At 40.3% G+C, this 25,278-nt stretch overlaps 1 protein-coding gene across 9 annotated transcripts in view; it reads right to left on the reverse strand.

Annotated features, from left to right (window-relative positions):
* The window catches only part of PTPRM (protein tyrosine phosphatase receptor type M), a 974,793-nt gene that overhangs the window by 88,193 nt on the left and 861,322 nt on the right, over positions 1 to 25,278 (reverse strand). For all 9 annotated transcript variants that reach the window (XM_082259726.1, XM_082259728.1, XM_082259725.1 and 6 more), the window contains one exon: positions 1,034 to 1,131. In XM_082259726.1, coding sequence (XP_082115852.1) covers positions 1,034 to 1,131 — 98 coding nt within the window. The remainder of the gene's footprint in view (positions 1 to 1,033; positions 1,132 to 25,278) is intronic.

Consider the following 25,278-nt stretch of genomic DNA (forward strand, 5'->3'; position numbering starts at 1 on the left):
GCGCTCCCGCTGTTTTCATTCACAGCGGGAGTCGGGCCAGGGGAGGAGCAGCGGCGATCGCCGCTGCTCTGCCCCGATTTTTGGGGAATCCAGTTTGGAGATCCGCCCGCCTGTGTAAACAGAGCGGGCGGATCTCCTAAGTGACAGGGAGTGACAGATCGGAGTGTTCAGCATAGCTGGACATCCGATCTGTCCCTGTCTCACACAGTCACCCCCCCCCCACACGTTAGTAAGCACCAGGCATACATTAACCCCTCCCTCTCCAATAAAATTAACCCCTTCCCTGCCAGTGTCATTTTTACAGTAACAGTGCATATATATATAGCACTGATTACTGCAGTAATGTCACTGGTACCCCCAAAAGTGTCAAAAATGTCAGTCAAGGGTCCGATCTGTCCGCCGCAATGTCGCAGTCCCGCAAAAAAAATCGCAGATCGCCGCCATTACGAGTTAAAAAAAAAACACCAAAAGTGACAGAAATCTTTCCCATAGTTAGTAAATGCAATAACTTTTGCGCAAACCAATCAAAATACGCTTATTGCGATTTTTTTTTACCAAACATGGGTATCAGAAAACAAATTGGCCAAAAATTTAAAAAAAAATTGTTTTTTACATCTTTTTTGGGGGGAATTTCATATAAAAAAAATTTAAAAAATATTGTTATTTTTTCAAAATAAACGCTCTTTTTTTGTTCATAGCGCAAAAAGTAAAAATCGCACAGGTGATCAAATACCACCAAAAGAAAGCTCTGTTTGTGGGAAAAAAAGGATGTAAATTTCGTTTAGGTATGGTGTTGCATGACCGCGCAATTGTCAGTTAAAGTCGCACAGTGCCGAATCACAAAAAGTGGCCCAGACGTAAGACAGCAAAATGCTCTAGTGGTAAAGTGGTTAAATTCTATTTTTTTAAATGATAATTTCATTCCTTAACTTAAAAAAAGAGTTATATGCAAAAATACTATCAATTACCTTTAAGAACCCTGTTTGAGATATACTGATCTAATGATCATGTTAGACCATAAAATACAGCTTACCCTGCCCACTTCCACCAGGTTGGTGACCATGACTATGCTGGCTGTGTTTTCATGCCACACCATTCTCCAGAAATCATATGCTGTTTCTTGCATTGGTCCTGTGCAGATATACAAAATGAAATGTAGATTAAGTATTACAGCAAAAGGTTTCATATATAAAGAAGGGCAGAACACACTTGCATAGCACAAACCCACTGCACAGTATTTCACCCATTCTAACTATAACAGTTAGTCACAAGTGGAAAGAAATACTATGTACTTCCAGGTATGAAGAGAGACATGTGTCTCACCCTTCTTTCACCTATGTCATGTAAGAGAAAGGGATGGTACTTGGGGATTGGCCCAATGCTGTCACATGAGAACATGGAGAGAGTCCTCTTGTGCAAGCTCCAAGGGCCACATTTATAATAAAGTTGATATCACTATTCATTCTCTGGTATACTCTGCAAGGCTACACACATTGTGACCCCCATTTTCTAGCTGATGCAGGTGTTCTGGAGTCTGGGGTACCTTGCAGGGTTTTCTCTACTTAACACAGCAGAAAAAAGTATGCGGCTGGAGGAGAGGCCAGTCACATGACTTTGACAGTCTCTGCTACCAACCTTTTTTATTCTTCTGATCTTCCATGCAGAAGAACAGTGCTCTGCTAGAGTACCAAAGCCAGAGAAATGCTAAGTACATTTTAAAGTACACCATGGTATGTCCATACCAGTGCTTTATAAATGCCCCTCTAGTGCGATTGGGCATTTCTTCCTAATTACCAACAGCTGAATAGAGAAGTAGGGAAGTGAAGGGAGGGCAGGGGCTAAAGCTAAAGCTGGTGGTGTCAGCATTAAAATGCAACTGTTGCTTTTCCCTGCATTGACATAGCACAGGTTCACTTTCATTTTACACATGACATATACCCTTCATGAGTTATTAAAGAAAACTATTGTTAGTAAGTAAAGATTAAAGATACAAAGTTGAATGCTTGCATTTTCCACTGCATAAGAAAAAAGCAATATAAAACCATCTGGAATGTGGCTACCAGCTGTGAGACCTTCATTACTAACTTGGACTGCCAATATGCAGCACAGGCTGATCCTACAAGATTTGAATAAAGAGTTTACGGTATCCATCAATGTAGAACAAGGCTATTATAGTTGACCATTAGGCCCCTTTCACACATAAGGTCCGTTTGTCCGTTTTTCATCCATCCGTTGACGGATGAAAAACGGACATCAATGCATCTATGTAAAAACGGATGACAACGGATGATCATCCGTTAACATCCATTTTCAATCGCTTCCGTCAATGTCCATTTTTTGGAACGGATGAATGCCCTATTTTTCATCCCTCAAAAAAAAAAAAAAACGGATCGGACGAAAAAACGGATGTAAACAGACAAACGGTCCGTTTTTCATCCATTTTTGCATTGGTAGTAAATGTAAAAAAAAAAAACAGATGAAAAACGGATGAAAAAAACGGATGAAAAACTAATACATTTTGACTTGACTGAACTGATGAACTGAACGGACCATATGTGTGAAAGGGGCCTTAAAGATTAGCAGCAGTAACAATTGAATAATGCTGCCACACGCTGGTGAAAGATACAAAAAACAGCCCCCCCTTGTACCCCCAATTCTGGGATGTTCCGTTGTTAATGGGTGCAGAAAGCTCAAAGGTTGTAGACCTGCAATGCCATGTAGATCTGCCACACCAACATTCCATAATACAGTGTACCAAATCTCTTTAACCAGAGAACTGCATTACTGGGGTGGGGTGTTTAGGAATGTTTTAAAGCTCCAGTTATAACTAAAATGTGCTGGTTGCATAAAGAGTTCCATGGGTTCAGAGGCTTCTGAGTACTCTGAAAAAATATTTGGGTAAGTTTCTGCATTTAGGTTTCCTAGTCAGTTCTAGATGTAAACTAAAGGGACAGGTTTGCTTTAAGTCTAAACCTGCACCAGCTCCAGAAATTTTATAGAGGCAAACATCTATTCTCATATGTGGTTCTGTTCAGATGCTTCATCTTCCTTTCACATTGACAATTTTCAATTACAGTCTGGCATTTGAATAAATGATTATAGCACCACTTGTCTTGGGCATAAATTAAAATACAATAAAGCCTGCAGGGCAGAGTGGGATTTACAGTTATCTCCATGTCCACACTTAAATCCTGTGCCAAACTCACAATTGTGGAGAACAGAATATTTAAACATACTGTATTGATATCAAGCATTTATTATCATACATAAGTTGGTGTTTAATAAAAGCATAATTTTCAGAAAAACCTGATCAATTTACATACAAACTGAAAAACTTTCTGTATTTTGCCCTCACTCTCATAGCGAGTGATCAAAAATATGACCTGATGCAGATTATAATACAAATCTGTTGTACATAATAACTTTTGCTTCTGATCATCATTTCCATACATTAAGCTGTGTAATATTCAATAGCAAGCAGGTACCTGCATTTAGGATCATTTTGTCTCTACAGTGCCTAATACGTCAATAAACATGTTGAAAGTTAACCTAACTCCCACCTCCCTTGCTTTACTTCAGCCTATAAATGGAGTTGGAGGTGTAGCCACGTGCCAAAGTCCTAGATGAAGTCTGTATTTCCATATTAGGGGAATGCAGGTTGCAGGACTTAGAAAAAAAAAAGACATCCACAACATTCAGGAATCTGGAGGTACCTGCAATTGCTAGCAGATTACAAAATTGTCACTACAGGTTTTCCTTAAAGTGTTAATAAAGCCTTGTTTCTAAAAAAACATTAAAATAATAAACACGTCTATACTTACCTGCTCTGTGCAATGGTTTTGCACAGAGCAGCCCTGATCCTCTTCTTTTGTGGTCCCCCAAGGGCACCTCAGGCCCCTCCTCTTCAGCGGGTGCCCCCATGGAAAGCAGCTTTCCAAATGGGTTTCCCAGCTGACAACTGAACAAAAAAAAAGTGCCTGTTACAAAAAAGAAAAATAATTCCTTTAAATATAGTCCCCAGCGGGTTCCTTTAGTCTGCCTGTAGAGTGGCGCATCTTGAGCATGCATTAAACATGCTACAGCAAAAGTGTAATTTCTAAAGAAAAAAAAATTTAGTCAAATCCCATTTAAAATGACTCGCGGTTCCAATTTCCTATCCAAGATCCATACCAGACCCTTATGGGGGCATGCAGTCTGGCAGGGCAGGAAAGGGGAGGGAATGAGTGAGTGGCCCCCCTTCCTGATTAATACCAGGCCACATACCCTCAACATGGGGGGGGTGCTCTGGGGCAGGGGGGTGCTCTGGGGCAGGGCCCCCCCAACCCCAGTGCACCTTGTCCCGATGTTGATCGGGACAAGGGTCTCTTCCCAACAACCCTTGGCTGTGGTTGTTGGGGTCTGCAGGTGGGCAGCTTAGCGGAATATGGAAGACCTCTTTAACGAAGGGGGCCCCCAGATCCCGCCCCCTCCCCTATGTGAATGGGTATCGGGTGCATAGTGCATTTTTCAATTTTGGCATAATTTTTTTATCGAACAGGGGGATGTTCGGCCCATCCCTATTAGCCAGTGAATGTTTGCAGGTCTATAAACTGAAGCTCAAAGATTTCAATACCAGAATCCCTAAGTGATATAAGGAACAGATAGGTGGTTTCATGCTCCAGAATCTACTAATAAAATATTAGCTTTGAGTGAAATTACCCTTTACGACAGAATCAATAACTCAAAAGGTACTAATGTGGGTTTTACCTTGTATAAGTACTAAGACACACTATACAAGTCTTCCTTACTACAATCACTTTAGCTAAGTGCAATGTGCAGTTTAGCTGTCTGTGTCCCCGTTGGAGAGATAATCCCTCATTTGCTGTGCAGCCATTGGGGCATGAATTATCTAATGCAGACACTGACGTGAATATAAAGGCTTTATATGCAGAGTGGAAGAGGTTTTTTACTTCTGTCTATGTTTTTGTATTGCTATACGTGTCCTTACTGGAGAAAGAGAGAACACTCTCTAACAAGGCCACAAACAGCAGAAATAAAAGTTTCTAAACCCCCCCCAAAAAAAAAAAAATCAAAAGGAGTTACACTTTAAGCTTGCCCTGTATATATGTTTAGTGGTTTTGCATTTGAGTTGTAACTTTATTGAGCCAGATCCTGTATTGTCTGAAAAATGTATGTGTTCCGGTAATTATTTTCGTATCAGTTACTGTCATTTCTGAACACTGCATTATAATGGTCAAGGCTTCTTACCTAGACACATAAACTGAGACATCCTCACAAGAAATCAGGTTTTCTGGAAACACCATAGAATTAAAGAAAGAGTGTATCTAACGAAAGTCCATTCCACAAAGGTTTATTGGAAATATAAATAAAAATAAACTAAAGCAAATTAAAAGGATTTTTTCAATTTGTCAGAATAGAAATGTTTTCTGCATAACATTAACCATTCAAAGAATTATTTCTCTTGTTGCCTGGAGTCAAAAAAGCAATATATGCAAAAAATAGCGTGCACTAAATACCATGAAATTAAAAGCATTTCTGACAAGTGCACGCAATTGTCTGCTATAATTTTCCACTTTAAGCTTCAACTTTATTTGATACACACATATCTTTGCATAAAAATGCTTGACCCTCCATTATTTCTCAGCGATCATACTCTTATTTTATTTAAACGCACTAAACAGCAGAAAGGTGTTCAGTATGCACCAATACACATGCACGTCTACATCAATTATCTAATAATATAGTTTTTAGTCCCTAAGGTATCTAAATACCTTTCCAAAACTGATAAAATAATTAATGAGCATTTATATGGATAAGCATATTTACTACTAGTATATTCTTGATGTTTTTGTCAAGTTATTATCTGTAAAAATAGATTATCATCTTTTAGGCAAATGCATACATTGAATCTCCATTCAATTACAACTAGATCGACTCTCCCTTTTGGAGTGTTTCGGCTATCCTTCTTGTGATATAAGGTTTAAAAAAAGCGCTTGCTGGACAGATAAGCAGAAACGGGTGAATTTTCCATGGGTTTAGTTTGTGAACAGGTCTTTTAAATCCTGTCTGAAATCCGCGACACTCCACTAAGCAGCAAATCTAACTGAAGTCTATGGGGATGGGGGGCATATCTTGCTGGGCACTACCATGGGTATAATTCAGCACAGAAAAACAATTAAATAAAATACAGTACTGCATGGAGAGTGTTCTTTTAATAAAACTTTGAGGACAACGTAGAAAAAACACACATCTTCTAAATGACATACTTGAGTGACTCCTTTAGGCACATTGTGGTGTCAAAAAAACAGGGCGTTGTCCAGGACACTGTATTCTGACATTGCTGTCTTTGGATGTGTATATGATTTTTTTACTTTTACATTATTGCTTGGCCTAAATACAGCAAAAGCACCCCAATCTGATTAATTACAACATGAAAAAAGGGTTATTAATCGGTGGCTGAACAGTATGTAAGTAGCTTTATTAAGCCACAATATAGGAGGAAAAGACAATGCAGGAATTATTTTGAAATAAACATTACAGGCTATTATACCTGTAATGTTTATGGCTATTATACTTGGCGTGAAGAAGGAGTGTGGCTGCCCTCCCCCAGGCAGCAAGCACGCTCGGAAACGCGTCGTATGCAGATGACATCATCCAGGTTCGACTATCCACCAAGCCTCGCTGTCAAGCAAATACACCGAGCCTACTTCCTGGTTCTAACCTTGCCGTACAAGCCGGCCACGGCGAAAGGATTTCGGCTCCAGCAGGACAGATGTCCATGACCGGATGATGTACACTTCTCCACACTGGAACCTTGTTTTATGGGCATGAATTTATGCTTACTAACGTGAGTGCATAATTTTATTCATTAAACCTGTTGCATAAAGTCTACACTTAGAGGCGCCTTTGTTTGTCCTTGTTTTAGCCCTGTGGAACCCCTGGCTTTTGGTTTCTGGATGGCTACCCTACATGGTGGACTTTTTCTCCCCCTGTGCCATTAATGACTTTTAACTCTATGGACTTTTGGTTCGATATGTGATCAAGCGCCTGTTAACATTGTGTATTTCAGTTTCTGACTTCAGCTTGTTCAGTTAAGCTTCGACAAAAAAAAAAAAAAAAAAAAACGGAAGCTGAATAGTTTCTATGCACAGCTGCACCAGATTTTTCACTCTCCAATTTTAGTAAATCAATCCTTGTGTGGCAAATTTAGTGGGCAAAGGAAAGGTTGCTGGAACTGATATTGATGGGAGGTATACATTTTTTGGGGGTGGCTGGATGAGTATTACAAATTTAGAATGTAGCAGCAACAGGGTTTTTTTTTTTTTTCTCTAAATTGGTAATACAAGACTGGCTTATCTTAAAGTGGTTGTAAATCCACCTTTATAACTTTTACCTATAGGTAATCCTTTATTAAGGCTTTATTAAGGCTTACCTATAGGTACTGTAAATATCTCCTAAACTTGCACCGTTTAGGAGATATTTACATATTCATGCAGCCGGTGACATCATTGGCAGATGTGCTCTGAAGTAACGGCCGCCCGTGCCGTTTCTTCAGAGCCCTGTGCCATGACTGGCGGCTCCCAGCCGGAGAACGCAGACCCGGAAGGAAGACGGGCGAAGATGGATGTGGCCGCCGGCGGAGACAACGCAGGCTTCGTTTGCAGGTAAGTGTCACATAATGTGCTCGTATGTGATGCATACTAGCACATTATACATTTTCTTTGCAGGGAAAAAAAAAGAAAAAAAAAACATAAGAGTTTACTTCCTTTTTAAAGAAAGGGAGCCAGTTCACACTGTCAGAAGGCAGGTCGATTTGCCTGTGTCAAGATCAAATGTATGATGTGCACCCTGAGATAAAAAAGGCCTATAGCAGCAGGAAATAAAACATACCTCCATCCAAAATATAAACCCTAAACACTAAACCTCAGCCAGCAACAACAGAAAAAAGCTGCTGAGGTTGGGGGGGGGGGGGGGGGGGTGTTCAGTGCAACAGCTAAACAGCATCTGGGCAACTACAGCTGCTGCCAACACACACAGAAAGGTAGTAATTTACCATAAGATAGCACAGTATTTGGAAAAAAAAAAAAAAGATAGCACAGTAAAGCACTGTATTGCAACTAATTATCCCTACACAGACTGTCAACCCTCTTAAAACTGCTTCAACACTGGCAAACAGCTGCAGGAAACCCACTCTTTTATAGCACAGGGGCTGGCACATAACATTATTGGCCCTTTTAAGCTAGCTGACCGAAGTTTAAATGCCATGTAGTGCCTTACAGTTACAAAGAATTTGGCCCAATGAATTTTCCTATACGTTTGGCAGCACTGCCAATCTGGAAACATGCAGTATTTGCCATGAACCCTTGGCAGTGTGCACCCGAACCTCATCCTTACAGAAGAGTTATCAATGAGAGAAAACTGTTTTCTGTACAGTATTTTCTGAACACTTCTGTAAGCTTTAATGGGGTTTACAAGTTTATCATCATTCAGAATTATAATACAGCCCCTGGCAGTGTAAGAAGGATACATTGGCAAATATTTATATTTTTAACTAGATAGTGATATCTATGTATTCAGAATAAATTAAACACAGGTATAAATCTACAATAAAGCTTTGTAAAAAAAACTTGCATTAGGTGTAATAGATTGTTTTAAACAAACTGATAGATTTAATTTAATTAAGGACCCAAGGTAAAGGAAAATTATAGTTTTATTTTTTTCTTTATTTAGTAATGCAGCCCTATTCATTTCTATGAGAAAGTTGTGATCCAGAACGAATAGGTCTGCGGCATGCATGTGCAAAAAGAACTGGCCATTTTCTGAGAAAAGGTTATGCAAATCCGAGTTGAGCCACACAGTATAGATCAGTGTTTCTCAACCTTTTTTTCAGTCAAGGCACCCTTTAAAAATCATGGACAGTCTCGAGGCACCCTATAAAATGTAAAACCCATTCTAATAGTTTTACATAATGCAGCAACATCCACACACGTAGGACACCCGTTAGAGGTGATTTATTCTTCCAAAACAAATACACTTTTGCAAACTGGTACTGACTAGTATTCCATTGTTTCTCTTCTCCCTCCTTATTTCTCCATCACTCTGCTAATGTGACCCCAGCGCTGATGGAGAGGAGCAGGGGAGGGTCAAACAAGGATGCTATGCAGGCGACTGACATCCTTCATGCCAACTGATGATGCCATCAGTCGGATTCCAGCAGCTAGAAGGTTGTAATGGTGCACAATGAAAACCTGTTGCGTTATCCACATGCTGGCTTGTGTACATTTTTTTGGCAATTTTTAGGCATTTTGGCAAGGCACCCCTGAAGAAACCTCAAGGCACCCCAGGGTGCCTGGGCACCCTGGTTGAAAAAGGCTGGTATAGATCACCGAATTGAGGCTGAATCTTAGTATAACACCTAGTGTGCAGCACTCAGCAGGGTGGTGGGAACCAAGGGGAAAAATGCAGTTTTTATTTAAAGCTGTATTCCTATTTACGTCAATAGGGTATTAAAGCACATCTGGCATGGCAAAAACAAAATAATGCTGTAAGGTATAAAGTGCAGACACATAGATACCTCCAGCAGTCTGAAAACGCATGGAAGGCGAAAGGGTGCAGGCAAGCTTTAACAGTGTTAAAGCTTTGCCTGGCAGAATGGCTTGGCAAATGGGCATAATGTCAGGGTTAGGAATGCTACAGTTATGTGCGTGCACCTTTATACCAGTTAACCCCCCCCCCCCCCCCCCAATACTTGATATTTTAAAGAAAATGGGACCATGCTTTATCACAGAAAGGGTGAATGTAACACCTAAGCCAGTACATTCAGCATCTTTGGCAGCAAGCTCTTATTGCTTATCAGACATCATAAAAGCTGACTTCTTTTATCAACAATTACATGAATGGTAGGAGCAGCTTCATACAAGGGAAAAGTTGGATCTGTCTTGAAAACGGTGACAGCAATAAGTACTAACCCCAAAGATAAAGGTAGGTGCATTGGACCTTAAAGCTTATAACTTTTTAAAAGAAAAACAAGAGAACTTGCTATATTGCCAGTATTAGAAATATAATTGTTTCCAACACATTTTATTATGTATACACAAATATGAACAATCCTACGTAAAAAATCTTTAGTATACTTCGGTCTTCTCATTCGGGTAAACAGCAGAAACATTTTGTTCCTAAAAGAGTTAAAAGCAATACAAAGTGAAAGCTTGAACATGATCAATGCTATCATTACACACTTTGCTGGCACTTAAAGATGAAAAGTCAGACTTACTAAGAAAAAGGAATCCTTTAATCCCTGACCATGCAATGTTCGCTTACACGGTTGTCTGCCAGTCTCCTATATATTGAATTTTGTCCATGCTCCCCCTCTACAAGGTCTACAACTCTAAAATCCCCAGTTATCTGTTTTAACTTTAGACAGAACATAGACTGTCCAATAAGTTGGCTAAGTAAAGACTGTATAGAGTATAATTAAAGTGCAACTAAAGGTTCCTGTATGAAAGTTTAAACAAGTACCAAATGCTATTACTATGTAATGCACAAGCCTCAAAAAGTGAACTAAAACTTCCTTCACCTTCTGCTCTGCCTGTGTCTCACTTGCTCACTTTCCCATACAGTGCAGCTCACATTGGGAGGTTTTCAGCAACAGAGGCAGCACTGTCAATCCAAAACGCAATGGGAAGGAATATGGGTGGCCAGGTGGCCAGCTACAGGTTCGCTAATTAGCAGTGATAATTCAGAGAGCCACACCCATGAAACATTTTATTATCCCCACTGTACTGCAAACAGGCACAGCCTATACAGAAGTGAAAACTCTGCTCTGAATTCAGGAGCAGCAAAGCATTGCTGCCACACCATCACTTCAAGCTGCAGTGGGTGGACATTACTGGCCGGCTCAGCAGGCATTTGTGCAACTTTATAATTTGTGGGACACAAAATTAAGTGCCGCAGCGCAGTTTATCTCTTAAGAGAAGTCAAAATTCTACAATAAAAAGTTGAAACTTTAATAAATAAAAGGTGCATGGCCAATCATTTTCCTCCATCAACAACTGTCAGTTATCTTATAAAATGGAAATGATGTATAGTAAAAATAAAAAAAACTAAAACTGCAATAGCTATTAAAGCAGAACACAACTCTGAATTTCAAAACATGGGAACAGAAGAATGGAACATTGTTAAAGACTTTTTAACTTCTTCCTCACAAGATACTTCAGGGGGGAGGGGGATGCGCTGGCAGGTGAGAGTTTATATCTTTTATCTCCTGTGCAGATATGCTTTTGTTCTGCAAGAAACAATGTGTTGCGGCCTGTGAGATCAAATCTTTTTGCATACCTATTTCTTTCTACGGTCTTTGACAGCTCTATACTAAATATTCATTTATTTTCATTTATTAACTCAGCTGCGAATAGGGATGACCAGAAGCTTTGTGATGATTTTGCCCACAGGACGTTCAATCAATCAGTACTGTGATGAACAGATAAATATATATATATATATATATATATATATATACACAGCATGTTATTATTATACAAGATTTTCAAAGCTCTACAAGTTTGCACAGCGCTTTACAACTTGAGGGCAGACAGTACAGTTGCAATACAATTCAATACAGGAGGAATCAGAGGGCCCTGCTCATTAGAGTTTACAATCTAGGAGGGAGGGTCAAGTAGTACAAAGGGTAATACTTGTGGGGGTTGAGATAATGGAGAAAATCAAAGTACACTTGTTAGGTGGAGGCAGGATATGCTTCTCTGAAGAGGATGGTTTTTAGGGATCATCTAAGGAGTAGGAGATAGTCAGACATATTGGGGTAGGGAGTTCCATAGGATGAGAGAGGCTCTGGAAAAGTCCTGGAGGCCAGCATGGGAGGTGGTGACAAGGGAGCTAGAGAGCAGGAGGTCTTGGGAGGAACGAAGAGAATGATTAGGCTGATATTTAGAAACTAGGTTAGTGATGTAGTTGGGGTTGAATTGTGGATGGCTTTCTAAATTGCTGTTAGTATTTTGAATTTAATTTGTTGGGTGAGTGGAAGCCAATAGAGGGATTGAGAGAGAAGTTTAGCAGACACAGAGTGGTTGGTAAGGTGGATGAGCCTAGCAGCAGCATTCACGATGGACTGAAGGGGGGATATTAAATGGAAAGGTAAGCCAATATGGAGGGAGTTGCAGTGGTCAGGGCGGGAGATGACCAGGGAGTGAACTAGGAGCTTGGTGGTGTCATTGGTTAGAAAGGGATGTATTTTGGACATGTTGCAGTGGTTGATCGGCAAGATTTCGACAGTGATTGGATGTGGGGCATAAAGGAAAGATCACAGCCCAGGTTTCACCTAGAGCCTTGGAATGCGGAGATGAGTTGATAGTTGTGCCATCGATCTTGACAGAGAGATCAGGGAGGAAATATAATGAGTTTGGTTTTCGATAGATTGAGTCTGAGGAATTAGTGTGACATCCAGACTGATTTATCTGTTAGTAAATTAGTGATACGTAAGAAGACTAAGGGAGTGAGCTAAGGGGTAGAGAGATAAATTTAGGTGTTGTCGGTGTAGAGGTGGTATCGGGCCCGCTGGCAGCGGGGAAAACAATCCGGTCCCGGATCCTCTTAGACAGGAATTTGAGTAGGGGGAAGCTGGCCCTCACTTGACTCTATGGTCTTGGAGGACCGGAGCGACGTCAAACGTCACTGCCTAGCAACCAGTTTAAAGGTCCCTTTTTTTTTCATTTTTTAGCGTACTTGTGAGGTCTGAGGTCTTTTTGACCCTAGATCCCACAATAAAGAGGTCCTGTCATGCCTATTTCTATTACAAGGAATGTTTTCATGCCTTGTAAGAGGAATAAAAATTATCATTTTTTTTTTTTTTTAAAACTGTTACATTTAAAAAATAATAAATAAAATAAATAGGAAAAAAAATCCCCGTTAGAATGTCCCCGTTAGAATGCATACGGAAGCCCCGCCCACATATTTTAACAGTGTTCAAACCACACATGTGAGGTATCGCCGCGATTGTTAGAGCATGAGCAATAATTTGAGCCCTGACCTCCTCTGTAACTCTAAGCTGGTAACCTGTAGATATTTTTAAAGTGTCGCCTATGGATATTTTTAAGTACCAAAATTTGTCGCCATTCCATGAGCGTGCGCAATTTTGAAGCATGACATGTTGGGTATCTATTTACTCGGCATAACATTATCTTTCACATTGTAGAAAAAATTGGGCTAACTTTACTGTTTTCTTGTTTTTTAATTAAAAAAAAGTGATTTTTTTTCCAAAAAATTGCGTTTGGAAGACCACTGCGCAAATACGGTGTGATAAAAAATATTGCAACGATCTCCATTTTATTCTCTAGGGTCTCTGCTAAAAAAATATATAATGTTTGGGGGTTCTAAATAGTTTTCTAGCAAAAAAAAAACAGATTTTAACCTGGAAACACCAAGTGTCAAAGACAGGCCTGGTCTTAAAGTGGTTCAAAAGATATTGTGTGATAGTATGACAGCAAGGAGCACAAATGTGGCACAAGGACAGAGCGTTGTAATGCTGCTTGCACAAGGACCTTTTGTGGCAGGTTCACCACATGTTACTTTCACAAAAGCTACAAATTTAAAAATAGTGACTTATGAAAGCAGTAAAACATGTTAAAGCTCATACAGTATGTGATTTTTAGTGACTGAGTTTATACTGTATATACTGAAATGCATTTCTAAGTGAAAATCAGTTATATAATACAACATATAGCAATACAGGGTTATATCGAGAAAAAAGGTACAATACTACAATTGGGCTAAAGAATAAAAAAATCTGAGCAAAAGGAAATGAACAGTACTTATTTAGTTATTACTGGCATAGCTAAATGAGTTTGATAATATCCCAAAACAGAAATAAGTACAATATTTTTAAGTGTATAAATACGTATCATTGCAGTATCAGAAATGTATCCCTGTAATATTACTAAGTTATAAAACAACACAGTACAATGTCACTTTAAATGTCTCAGTAAGAACATTTTCCCTGACTTTCATGGACCTTTAACTTTATGATGGCAGCATGACATGTGAACTAAAATCCACAGTAAGTAATGTATGCTTGTGCAAAGCTATTTCACAGTTGACAAGACTTGTACATTGTTGCAGAGTGGATGACCTGCATTTCCCATTCTTCCATCTGCCCTTTTTCCATTTTTTACTTCCATAAACAGTTTCAATTGCATTACATGCACTTGCATTAATCCACTAACCGGTTCACTGCTGTTGTCTATCAACCTTTGACCAAAATAAGCTTTTCTTCAAAGCACACTTTACTGGTCCTTCCCCTATCTACAAATAAAGGGATGTACTCTACCATCTGTTAATTTAATAAAATAGTGCAGACTTCAGGTATTCTGAAAACGGAAACATTTAATTTTTTCCCTTCCCTGTATGCTGAGTACAAAATAATGGTCTGCAGATACATCTGCAATTGTTGGGTCATGACCCGTGAAGTCTCCTGCTTATTCCAAAATATCTCTTTTAACTATCAGCGATACCTTTTAGCAGTGCCTTTTCTCAGCAGACTATAATCCATTTCTATCTATATCTACAAAATGACTGTGGTGATCCATGGCGTGGCGTTCCTTTGTGGAAGTGCTATCAATTTGTTCTTTTCATCTGTAGATCTAACTATCCGGTCTTCTTACTACTTCTGTGCAACAATAGAGCCTTTTCCTCATGGTATTTAATAGCTATTATTAAACGCTGCTCATCTTCACAAGATATCCAACAAATGTTCTGAAAATGAGCATTTCTGTAGAGATGGTACAGCTGACTAAACAGATTCAACCTCTGGAAACCTCTTCCCACTGGAGGGCAGACTCCCCAAGAACATTATTAAAACTCTCTTTTGTGTTTCGCATTGCTGAGCCTAGGTATCCAGCATGCCCATTAGCGCCAAGTACAATGTGAACTGGACCAGGTCAGAACAACACATCTTATTAGAGTGGCATTTAAAGAGAAACGCCGTGTAAAAAAAAAAAAAAAACATATATATATATAAAAAGTATAGTCTATAGAAACCTTTTGTTTAGTTTTACACTATAATGGCTACAATTTTCTCACACAAGTAGTCAAATAGTAAATATGTTATGCATTCTATAACAAAAAGTACACAATGCAACAAACTCATAAATCCAACATAAAGCAGGAAAGAGTGGATGGTGTTGTAATATTGATTTAAAGATTTAATTGTTTTTTTACTTATACAATATATTAAAGCTATACTCCAAACAGATATAAAAGACACACATACATGCAGCTCTGTATTTACTAACTAATACATCATGAAATTTATTTTTTAAATTCAAGCAGTATTATTATTTGAGTGTAACCTGCTTTTAGCCTTTTGCAATACCTTGTACAGCATCAAGATGGGGGGCACAAGGAGTTAAGTTATGCTGCATTTGAAGGAACCTTCTGAGTGTTCCTTCACATGCAGCATAAGAGAGTGACAAAGAGATGTAATCATTAGGGTGCTACTTCGTCTTTCACTATCTAGTGCAAGGCTACATAGTTACATAGTAGTTGAGGTTGAATAAAGACAACAGTCCATCCAGTTCAACCTGCATAGGTGTGTGTGTGTCAATGATGTATTCATTTCCCATAACCCTGAATGTTGTGATCTTTGAGATGCACAGGCTGATGGACAGACAACATTAAATTGTAAGAGAGAGAAATTATGTCGCCCCCCCCACCCCCCTCTCCAGGGAGGGCTGTGTCATATGGCAATCTGAAATCAATGGGCCTGTGTGCAAGGTCATAAGTTGGGCCATATTGCTTGAGAAAAAAAGTGTGATAGGCACAGCATACCTTCGCAAGAGTTGTGCATGATTTTTATGGTGCTGAATATTGCATATGGCCTAAAGGGGTGTGGTTCAATTAAGTTTGAGACAAAGTACATAGTATAGAATAAGGCGTTGAATAGGGAATGTACAACACAGTGTACAGAATGGGAGGTAGTGTGGAATAGAAATAGGATTGTCTGCAGCACATCGACACTGCAGCCCTGCCGCAGCACACCAGTGGCAGCTTTCTAATGTAATATAATAATGTAATAACAAACATGACATTCTTACCTGCTCTGTGCAATGGTTTTGCACAGAGCAGCTCTGATCCTCCTCTTCCCAGGTTCCCCACTGGCACTTTGGGCCCCTTCCCACTGCCAAGTGCCCCCATAGCAAACTGCTTGCTATGGGGGAACTTGTGTGTGCTCGTTCCCTAGCCAGCTCTCTGTGTCCATAAGATGCAGAGAGTGTGGCTCAGCCCCACCCCCAACTCCCACCTCACTGGCTGTGATTGACAGCAGTGGGAGGCAATTGCTCCTGCATCTCAGCGAATCAGGAGGGAGAGACCCGGGAGAGCCTCAACTCTTGTGCACAGCCCTAGATTAAGATCATACTTAGGTAAGTATTAGGGGGGACTGAGAGCTGCACAATAAAGTTTTTTTACCTTCATACATAGAAACTTCAGCCTTTACAACCACTTTAAGCTCCGTTCACATCTGTGTGCCAGCGAACACACATCAAATTGTGATTGTTCCCACAAAGCAAAAAAAACTAGCATCTTTATTGTAGTTGCGTTATGGTGCTATTCATTCCAGTGGTGCTATTCATTCTTGATGGCACCCAAGCATTTCTTCAGCATGATTTTAGTCCATTGTGCCATGTGAATAGGCTGCCCTAATACAGTGCATGTTGTCATGCGTAAACTGTGTGTGCACTGTTACACCTTCATAGTTGTGAACGGAGCCTTAGGGCACTTTTACTTGGATGTGCTGTGCTCTGTTCAGTAGGGTATTCTTAAATAGATTCAGATGCTGGGTAGGTGCACTGCAGGTTGGATGGCAGTAAGTCTGCATAACACTGGTAAATGGCTGCTCCAGACCACAAGCGTGATTGTGGACATCATCTGTCCTATTTGGCACAAATAATTAGCATGATATGGAAGGTCCTGCCCCTAGTATGACACTGTACCCACCCCCAAAGTGACATTGGCATGTGCCCCCAGCGTTACTTCAGCTGTGAAACTGGTTTCTGGCAACACAGTCATTGACTGTGAGACAAACAGAAATCATTTGACAGGGCAGTGGCCAGTGACAGGCTCTGCTGTGGTGCCCCAACCAGACAAATAACATGGCATGGCTGCAAATAAGTTATTTTTTATTTGTAATCACAAAATTTTCCATCATATTTTATAGTGTGTGCCAAAGCAAAGTGGCACCTTTCCCTCTCCCCCAAAATCAAGTTGGGATGAGTGCTGCTTAACCATTCATAGGAAGCTGTAACCTCTGGTTCTGGAGGTGGAGAGGCAGGCGGATGACACCACACTCTCCACTTCAGCCAATCAGAGGAAGCCTTGCACTCATTCAGAAGAATCAAAGCTTCTTGTGAATGGTTAGGCAATGTTCAACTCAACTGGATTTTGCTCTGGGAGCTAGGACGGAAAGTCCTCATATGGCTACCGGAAGCCAGCACTGTATATAGCTAATGCTACATACTGTTTATACAGTGCTCACACTAGGCAAATTGGTTGGTGAAGGTAATAGTTAATTTGGACTAACCTAGCCTAAACAAACTATTTTAAAGTGACAAAAAACCTATAGTTAGGCTTAAAGTGGTTCTAAAGCCTTAAGGTTTTTTACCTTCCTAACTCCATTCCAATCCAGCGATGTGCACGAGCCCAGTGGTTCTCGCCGCTGTTTCTGATCTCATTGGACTGATTGGTACTAGCGGGAGCCATTGGCACCTGCTCCTGTCTATCAAAAGCTGTGACAGGGGAGCAGGGGGCGGGGCTGAATCCCACTGTCTGTGTCAATGGACACAGCAGCAGAATTTGGGAGCAAGCACGCACGGTTGCCCCAGGGAAAGCAGTTTTCTGTGGGGGCACCGATGAAGAAGATAGCACGCTCCCGCCCCCGCTCATCAGCAGGGAAGCTAGTGCGTGTGGCAGGCGGCTCCAATGGCCGCAAGTCAATCGCGATCTCCCGCCGCTGACAGAGAAGGACGAACGGCTGATGTAAACACAGCCATCCGTACTTCCCACTGAAGTTATTACAGCTGTCATGTGATCCTGCTATATAGGATCACATGTCTCTGTGATGACTTCACAAGCCTCGCCCCCCCCACATTTAGAATCATGCCCCTAGGGTCACATTTAACCCCTTCATCACCAACAGGGTTAACCCCTTCCCTGCCAGGGTCATTTTTACAGTAACAGTGCATATTTTTAGCACTGATTACTGTAGTAATGTCACTGGTCCCCCCAAAAGTGTCAAAAATGTGAGTTGGGGGTCTGATCTGTCCGCCGCAATGTCGCAGTCCCGCAAAATTACTAGTAAAAAAAAAAAAAAAATAATAATGACATAAATCTTTCCCGTAGTTAGTAAACGCAATAACTTTTGCGCAAACCAATCCAAATTCGCTTATTGTGATTTTTTTTTACCAAAAATATGTAGCAGAAAACAAATTGGCCTACAATGTTAAAGAAATTTAGATTTTTGATTTTTTTTGGGGAATTTCATATAGCAGAATGTGAAAAATATTGTTTTTTTTTTTCAAAATTGTCGCTCTTTTTTTTTTTATAGCGCAAAAAATAAAAATTGCACAGGTGATCTAATACCACCAAAAGAAAGCTCTATTTGTGGGAAAAAAGGGACATCAATTTTGTTTGGGTACAGTGTCGCATGACCGCGCAATAGTCCATTAAATTTACGCAGTGTGGAATCGCAAAATAGGGCCTGGTCATTGAGCAGCCAAATCCTCCGGTCTGAAAGTGGTTAATCTTTATAAAACACATCACTCATGAGTTAATGGTGACGGACTACAAAAGAACAATGCAGCTTTAAAGGTATGAATCCAATGTGCAGTTTTGCTCCAATAATGATATGGCAAAGGTCACTAGGAGTTTTACTACTTGGTAATAAGGAAAATATTGATCTGTTAAATGTGTTACATTTCAAACAGCATTTAAAATCATTTAAATGCCTCAAAGGACCCCGTAATCATCAGCCTGCCACAGCGCCAGTGCCCTGCAATGAATGCCACAGACTACAAATAACACATTTTGTATAAATTGTACAGGGATGATATTGACATTTATCTTGGTATGTAGATGCAGAGGCAGCAATGTATTTAATTGCTGCTCTCCATCAAACAGCACTACACACACTGATGAAATGTGAGATCTTTTACCATGTGTTGTGTCAAAACAGATCAGGTAAATATCCATTTTACACCCATTAAATGCAGCTCCCCACTCCTCACTCCTCTCAAACTCATTACTCCCAACTTTCTGAGATAGGAAAGATATATGTTTTTTTTCATGTAAACAATTTTAGAGACACCCCCTGCTACTTCCCCAGTTATTCTTTTTTATTTCGAGTGCAAAAAATTTAATTTAAAAACGACTACAATAGTAAAAAAAAACAAAAAAACAAATTCCATCATGTTTCTGAAAGTAAAAAAGAAAACATTTGACTGAAGTGGTTGCTTGAGGTATAAAAAAAACTTTTCCATAATTTTTAGGAAATTTACAACACAAGTTCACAGAATGAATTTAAGCATAAAACTGGGGGAAATTTTAAATACTTCAAGTACTTGAACCTTTAAAAAAAAAAATGGACGGGAGGTACAGTTCTTTGTTTTCTGCAAAAAAAATGAAAAAAAAAAAAAATTTTTTTTAAAGGGTCACTAAACCCACATCATAAAAAAACTATCAATAAATGCTCTATTACATGCTGTTCATACACTCAGTCACTATTGGATTTGTTTTCTGTATTCTGAAAAAGCTCGTTGATCCTGCTGCTTTCTATCCCCGTCTTTTGTTCAAGTCCCCAATTCAGCTAGGGATTTTGCAGCTGTGGTGACAACTCTGCACATGCTCAGTTTTCAGTGGGTTTCTATGCCGAGCATTTTTTCCCATATCACATCTGAGCAGCCCATGTGACTATAGAGTCATACAAGCAGGAGTACAATCCGACAGACTGGTTGTATTCAAATTGATCGATTGATCAACTTGGGTGCATTCAGCCTGCCCATACACGGTTTGAATCTCGGCTGGTTCCTGTTGCCGAGATTCAAACCATCTATGAGCGGCTTTATGCAGGGCTTCTAAAAAGTTTAAATGACCACTTAAGGACCGAACCTTTTTCTGACATTTGTGGTTTACAAGTTAAAATCTGTATTTTTTTGCTAGAAAATGACTTAGAACCCCCAAATATTATATATATCTTTTTAGTAGAGACCCTAGAGAATAAAATGGAGATCGTTGCAATAGTTTATGTCACACCGTATTTGCGCAGAGATCTTACAAATGCAATTTTTTTGGAAAAACTACACTTTTTTTAATCGAAAACTAGGAAAATAGTAAAGGTATCCCAATTGTTTTGTAGAATGTGAAAGATGATGTTACGCCAAGTAAATTGATACCTAACATGTCATGCTTCAAAATTGTGCACACTCATGGAACAAACTATGGTACTTTAAAATCTCCATAGGCTACGCTTTTAATATAAATCTATATCTATATATAGATATATATTGTATGTATATACAGTTAAGACCATATATATTTGGACACAGGCGCAATTTTCATACTTTTGGCTCTCTATGCCACCAGAATAAAATTAAACCAAAACAATCCAAATGATTTTGAAGTGCAGAGTTTCAGCTTTAATTCAAGGGCTTGAACATAAATATCAAGTACAAATTTTAGGAACTGCAACCATATTTATACACAGTCCCCCCATTTTCAGGGGCTCAAATGTCATTGGAAAAATGAATATAATCATAAATAAAATGTTCATTTTTAATATCGATCATGATCGTTAGTACAGGACCCGGGGGTCTCGATAAGACGTTGGTCTCTGTGCTGGGAGCACATTGTGTGTCGTGTTCCCAGTATAAAGGGAGATACGCATATATGTGGCCCTATGGAAAAAAGCCCAGTGCAGTGGGGCCACAGATATGTGTTACATTGGCGTCAAGGAGTTAAAGCACTATTAAACCACAATACAAAAATGCATTCAGATGGAGCTAACCAATTCTCAGATGTGGTGGCTGAATTGGAAAAAAAACTTGCAGTGTGTACCGGGCTAAAGACAGGAAGTGTTTTGCTGGCTGGATCACCAGGTGAAATAAAGCCTAAAAATGTAATGCAGCCACCATATCTAAGAATTGGTAAACTGCAATAAAATACATTTTTTGTTTTTGGGTTTAAAACCTCTTTAAACCACCACAGATTCCGGGTCCTTGCAAAAACGGAAAAAACAGGTTTCTAGAAACATTGTTGACTGTGACTATAGCCATGGTAGCAGTATTTCAGTAAAGTATCTCGAGGGAAACAAAGTGAGGGTAAACAACTGCTTGTATCCTGGATGAGTACTAATGGAACAGTCATTATGCTTAAGCACCTGGTATATGCATATATTTCAGTTCAACTTGTTTGTGCCCACACATGTCTGCTTCCTACCATTAACGTGTCAACTTAAAAAGTTTGCAACACTTTACATTTTAGCAACATCAAATGCTATAATAAAGTTTAAGCAAATATCTTGTATAAGACAAAAAAAAAAAATACTGAGCTCTTGATAGACATTTTTTTTTTGTATCAAGCTGAACCATTCTGAATGAAGTACAATGAAATAAAAGTTATACTATAAGTAAAGTAATTCTATCAATACCTATAATTATAATTACCTATAATTATCATCCCTTTGTCCTGCATGACCTTCGCTTAGCTCCACCAGCTCAGTCTACATCCTAGACCCAGCAGATTTGGTTGTTTAATAATTGATACATTTGTGCTAAAATTGCGGTAAGTCGAAATACTAACAAAAAGCTTTCAGTTATAACACAACTTGTATGGCGGGAAGCTGCTGTTCTACCAGTGGAAGCCAACTATATTGTGTTTCAATAGTATTGTGACAGACCGACTGACACCCCGCCTGGGTGCCTCCACCAAGATACAGCTTCCTCCACTCTGGAATCAGGTATTATAGCTGAGAATTGCACCCGGGAACTAGACGACACTAGCTTAGGTGCAAACTGGCACCCTTTAATTAAAATGCACACAGAATTTCTACTACACAAAGTCATATAAGAAGTTGATCACATTATCCTAAACAATGCAAACTTTAACCACATCCCGTCTGGCCTATAGCAGAATGATGGACGGGTGAGGGTTCCATTAACCTGACTGGACATCATATGGCGTCCAGCCATGTAAGCCGCTTGTTCCCACCCCCAGGGCCATGCAGGGCGGTGATTGGTAGTGCAGTGACACACCGCATCCCTGATCTTGGTAAAGAGCCTATGACGTAGGATCGTTACTATGTGATCAGCTTTGTCCAATCACAGCTGATCACAGTGTAACCAGGAAGTGCCGTTTATCGGCTTTCCTCTATTCGTATTGACAGGGCGCAATTAGATGAAAGCCATTAAGCGGCTCTCCTGACAGGGGGGTCTGCGCTGATAATTAGCACATTGATTACCAGTGTAAATCCATCAGCAATGCCCGCCAGGATGCCCACAAGTTCCCACCTGGGATGCCAATCCATTCCCATTTGGGATGCCAACCCATGCCCAGCAGGGATGCCAATCAGTGCCCATTAGGGATGCCTTTCAGTGCCTCTATCAGTGCTGCCTCTCATTACCATCTATTAGTGCCCATCAGTGCCACCCATCAGTGCCCATCAATGTCGATCAGTGCCACCAATCAGTGCCGCCTATCAGTGACCATCATTGCTGCCCATCAGTGCCACCTATCAGTGCTCATCAGTGCTTTCTACCAGTGCTCATCAATGCTACCTATCGGTGCCCATCAGTGCTGCATATTAGTACCTCCTTATCAGTGCCGCCTCATCAGTGCCCATCACTGCAGCCTAGTCAGTGCCCATCTGTGAAGGAGAAAACTTACTTATTTACAACATTTTATAACAAAAATTAAAAAACCCAGTGGTGATCAAATTTGTGGGGAAATAAAATGATAAAAATTGTATTTGGGTACAGTGCTGCATGACCGCACAATAGTCATTTAAAGTGTGACACTGTTGAAAGCTAAAAATTGGCCTGGGAAGGAAGGGGGTGAAAGTGCCCTGTATTGAAGTGGTTAAACAGTAATATCATTAGTACATCTAACAGTACATATAATAAAAAGCTAGCAGCTAACAGTGATCTAATCAAACAGCAATGCAATTAACAACTTACTAATTAACCGTTAAGCTAATTAACAGCTAGGCTTCTCAAGAAGCCTTTATTAACCACTTAAGCCCCGGAGGATTTGGCTGCTAAAGGACCAGGGGTTTTTTTGCGATTTTTTACTGCGTGACTTTAACGGACAATTGCGCGGTCGTGCGACGCTGTACCTAAACAAATTTGACGTCCTTTTTTTCCCACAAACAGAGCTTTCTTTTGGTGGTATTTGATCACCTGTGCGATTTTTTGATCACGCGCTATAAACAAAAAAAGAGCGTAAATTTTGCAAAAATAACAATATTTTTCACATTTTTTTATATGAAATTCCCCAAAAAAAAAAGTAAAAATCAAAATTTTTTAACATTTTTCGGCCAATTTGTTTTATGCTACCTATGTTTGGTAAAAAAAAATCGCAAAAAGCGTATTTTGATTGGTTTGCGCAAAAGTTATCGCGTTTACTAACAAAGGGAAAGATTTTTGTCATTTTTGGTGTTTTTTTTTTTAACGCGTAATGGCGGCGATCTGCGATTTTTTTTTCGGTACTGCGACATTGCGGCGGACAGATCGGACCCTTGACTGACATTTTTGACACTTTTGGGGTTACCAGTGACATTACTGCAGTAATCAGTGCTATACATATGCACTGTTACTGCAAAAATGACACTGGCAGGGAAGGGGTTAACTTTATTGGACAGGGAGGGGTTAAGTGTGTCCTAGGGGCGTGCTTCTAACTGTGTAGGGACATTCCTATTGGTGTAAAAGCAAAGATCCACCGTTCTACATAGTAGAACGGACAGATCTTCACTTTTACACAGGGAGAACTGACAGGCAGCTTGTTTACACAAGCTGCTCTGTCTTTCTCCCTTCACAGGAGCGATCGCAGTGTGACTGGCGGACATCGAGTCCGCCGGTCACACGCACTGACTTGCCTGTGAACGAGCCGCGGCGGGCGCGCGCCTCGGCGGGCGCGCGCCCGCCCGCCTCGGCGGGCGCGCGCCCGCCCGCGATAGGCTCGCAAGTCAGTGACAGGCGAGTGACGTACCGATACGTCACTCTGCCTGGCCGGGGCTGACCGCCGCAGTATATAGTCGTGCGGCGGTCGGCAACCGGTTAATCATGGAGTGACCACCTCAAACAATCTGGGAACAGATTTTATTAACCAGCTTTCTTTCCACACCCATCTTTTCACTGTTGGCAGAGACCATCATGGCTTCCTTTACTTGGTATAGGTGGTAATAACATGTAATCTTGCATTAGATAAGAAGACATCTTCCTGAATGTGTGTAGCTCACTCAAATGCCAGGGCCCATAGTCAGTAGGCAAGAGGCTACCCTGCATTACCCTCCGAAAGCCCCTGTTTTGATTGGATCTTTCACAGGTAACCTGGTCTGTTATATTTCAAAGCAATCCCAACTGAAAGCAACTGAAAGCAACTGAAAGCAATCCCAACCTATTCCTAACTTATTTCAGAGAATGTTCTTCACTTGGTTAATATAGACACATATGGTGGAAATGTCTAAGGTCCAGACTTGGTTGCTGCATGTATATGATATGATCAAAGTAGCTCTTGGCAAGTCCTTATCCAGAAGCCCCATGGAAGCTTTCCTTGGTAAGACACCTGCAGCCTGCAATAAATACCAATCTAGACTCATAATCCATATCTTTATAGCTGCAAGGAGAACAGTAGCCAAAGCATGAAAGACATCCTTATACCCTTTAGGAAATTTCAAAATAAGGTTTCGTAAACAATGTTTTTAAAAAAATTCACTTTACTGCAGGAGGACAAAATGGATATGTTTTATTTACCGTGGTATCCATGGGTGAACAAATTCCTGCTACTCCCCTTCAATTCCCAGTTTCTAACTAATTTAAAGACTACAGGAACCTCCTATAAAGGAGCCCTGTCTCTTTAATAAACCTCCCCCTGGCTCGCTCCATCCTCTGCTCGCCCCTCCTTATGCAACCCTCTACTGTTCTATTCTGCCCTTCTTATTTACATTTTTTCCTTCCTGACACTTCACAACCTCCCCCCCATCCTTCTCTCACCCCTGGCACCCCCTGT

This window comes from Pelophylax lessonae (assembly GCF_965119305.1).
Source record: "Pelophylax lessonae genome assembly, chromosome: 5".
In the NCBI taxonomy this organism is placed as follows: domain Eukaryota; kingdom Metazoa; phylum Chordata; class Amphibia; order Anura; family Ranidae; genus Pelophylax; species Pelophylax lessonae.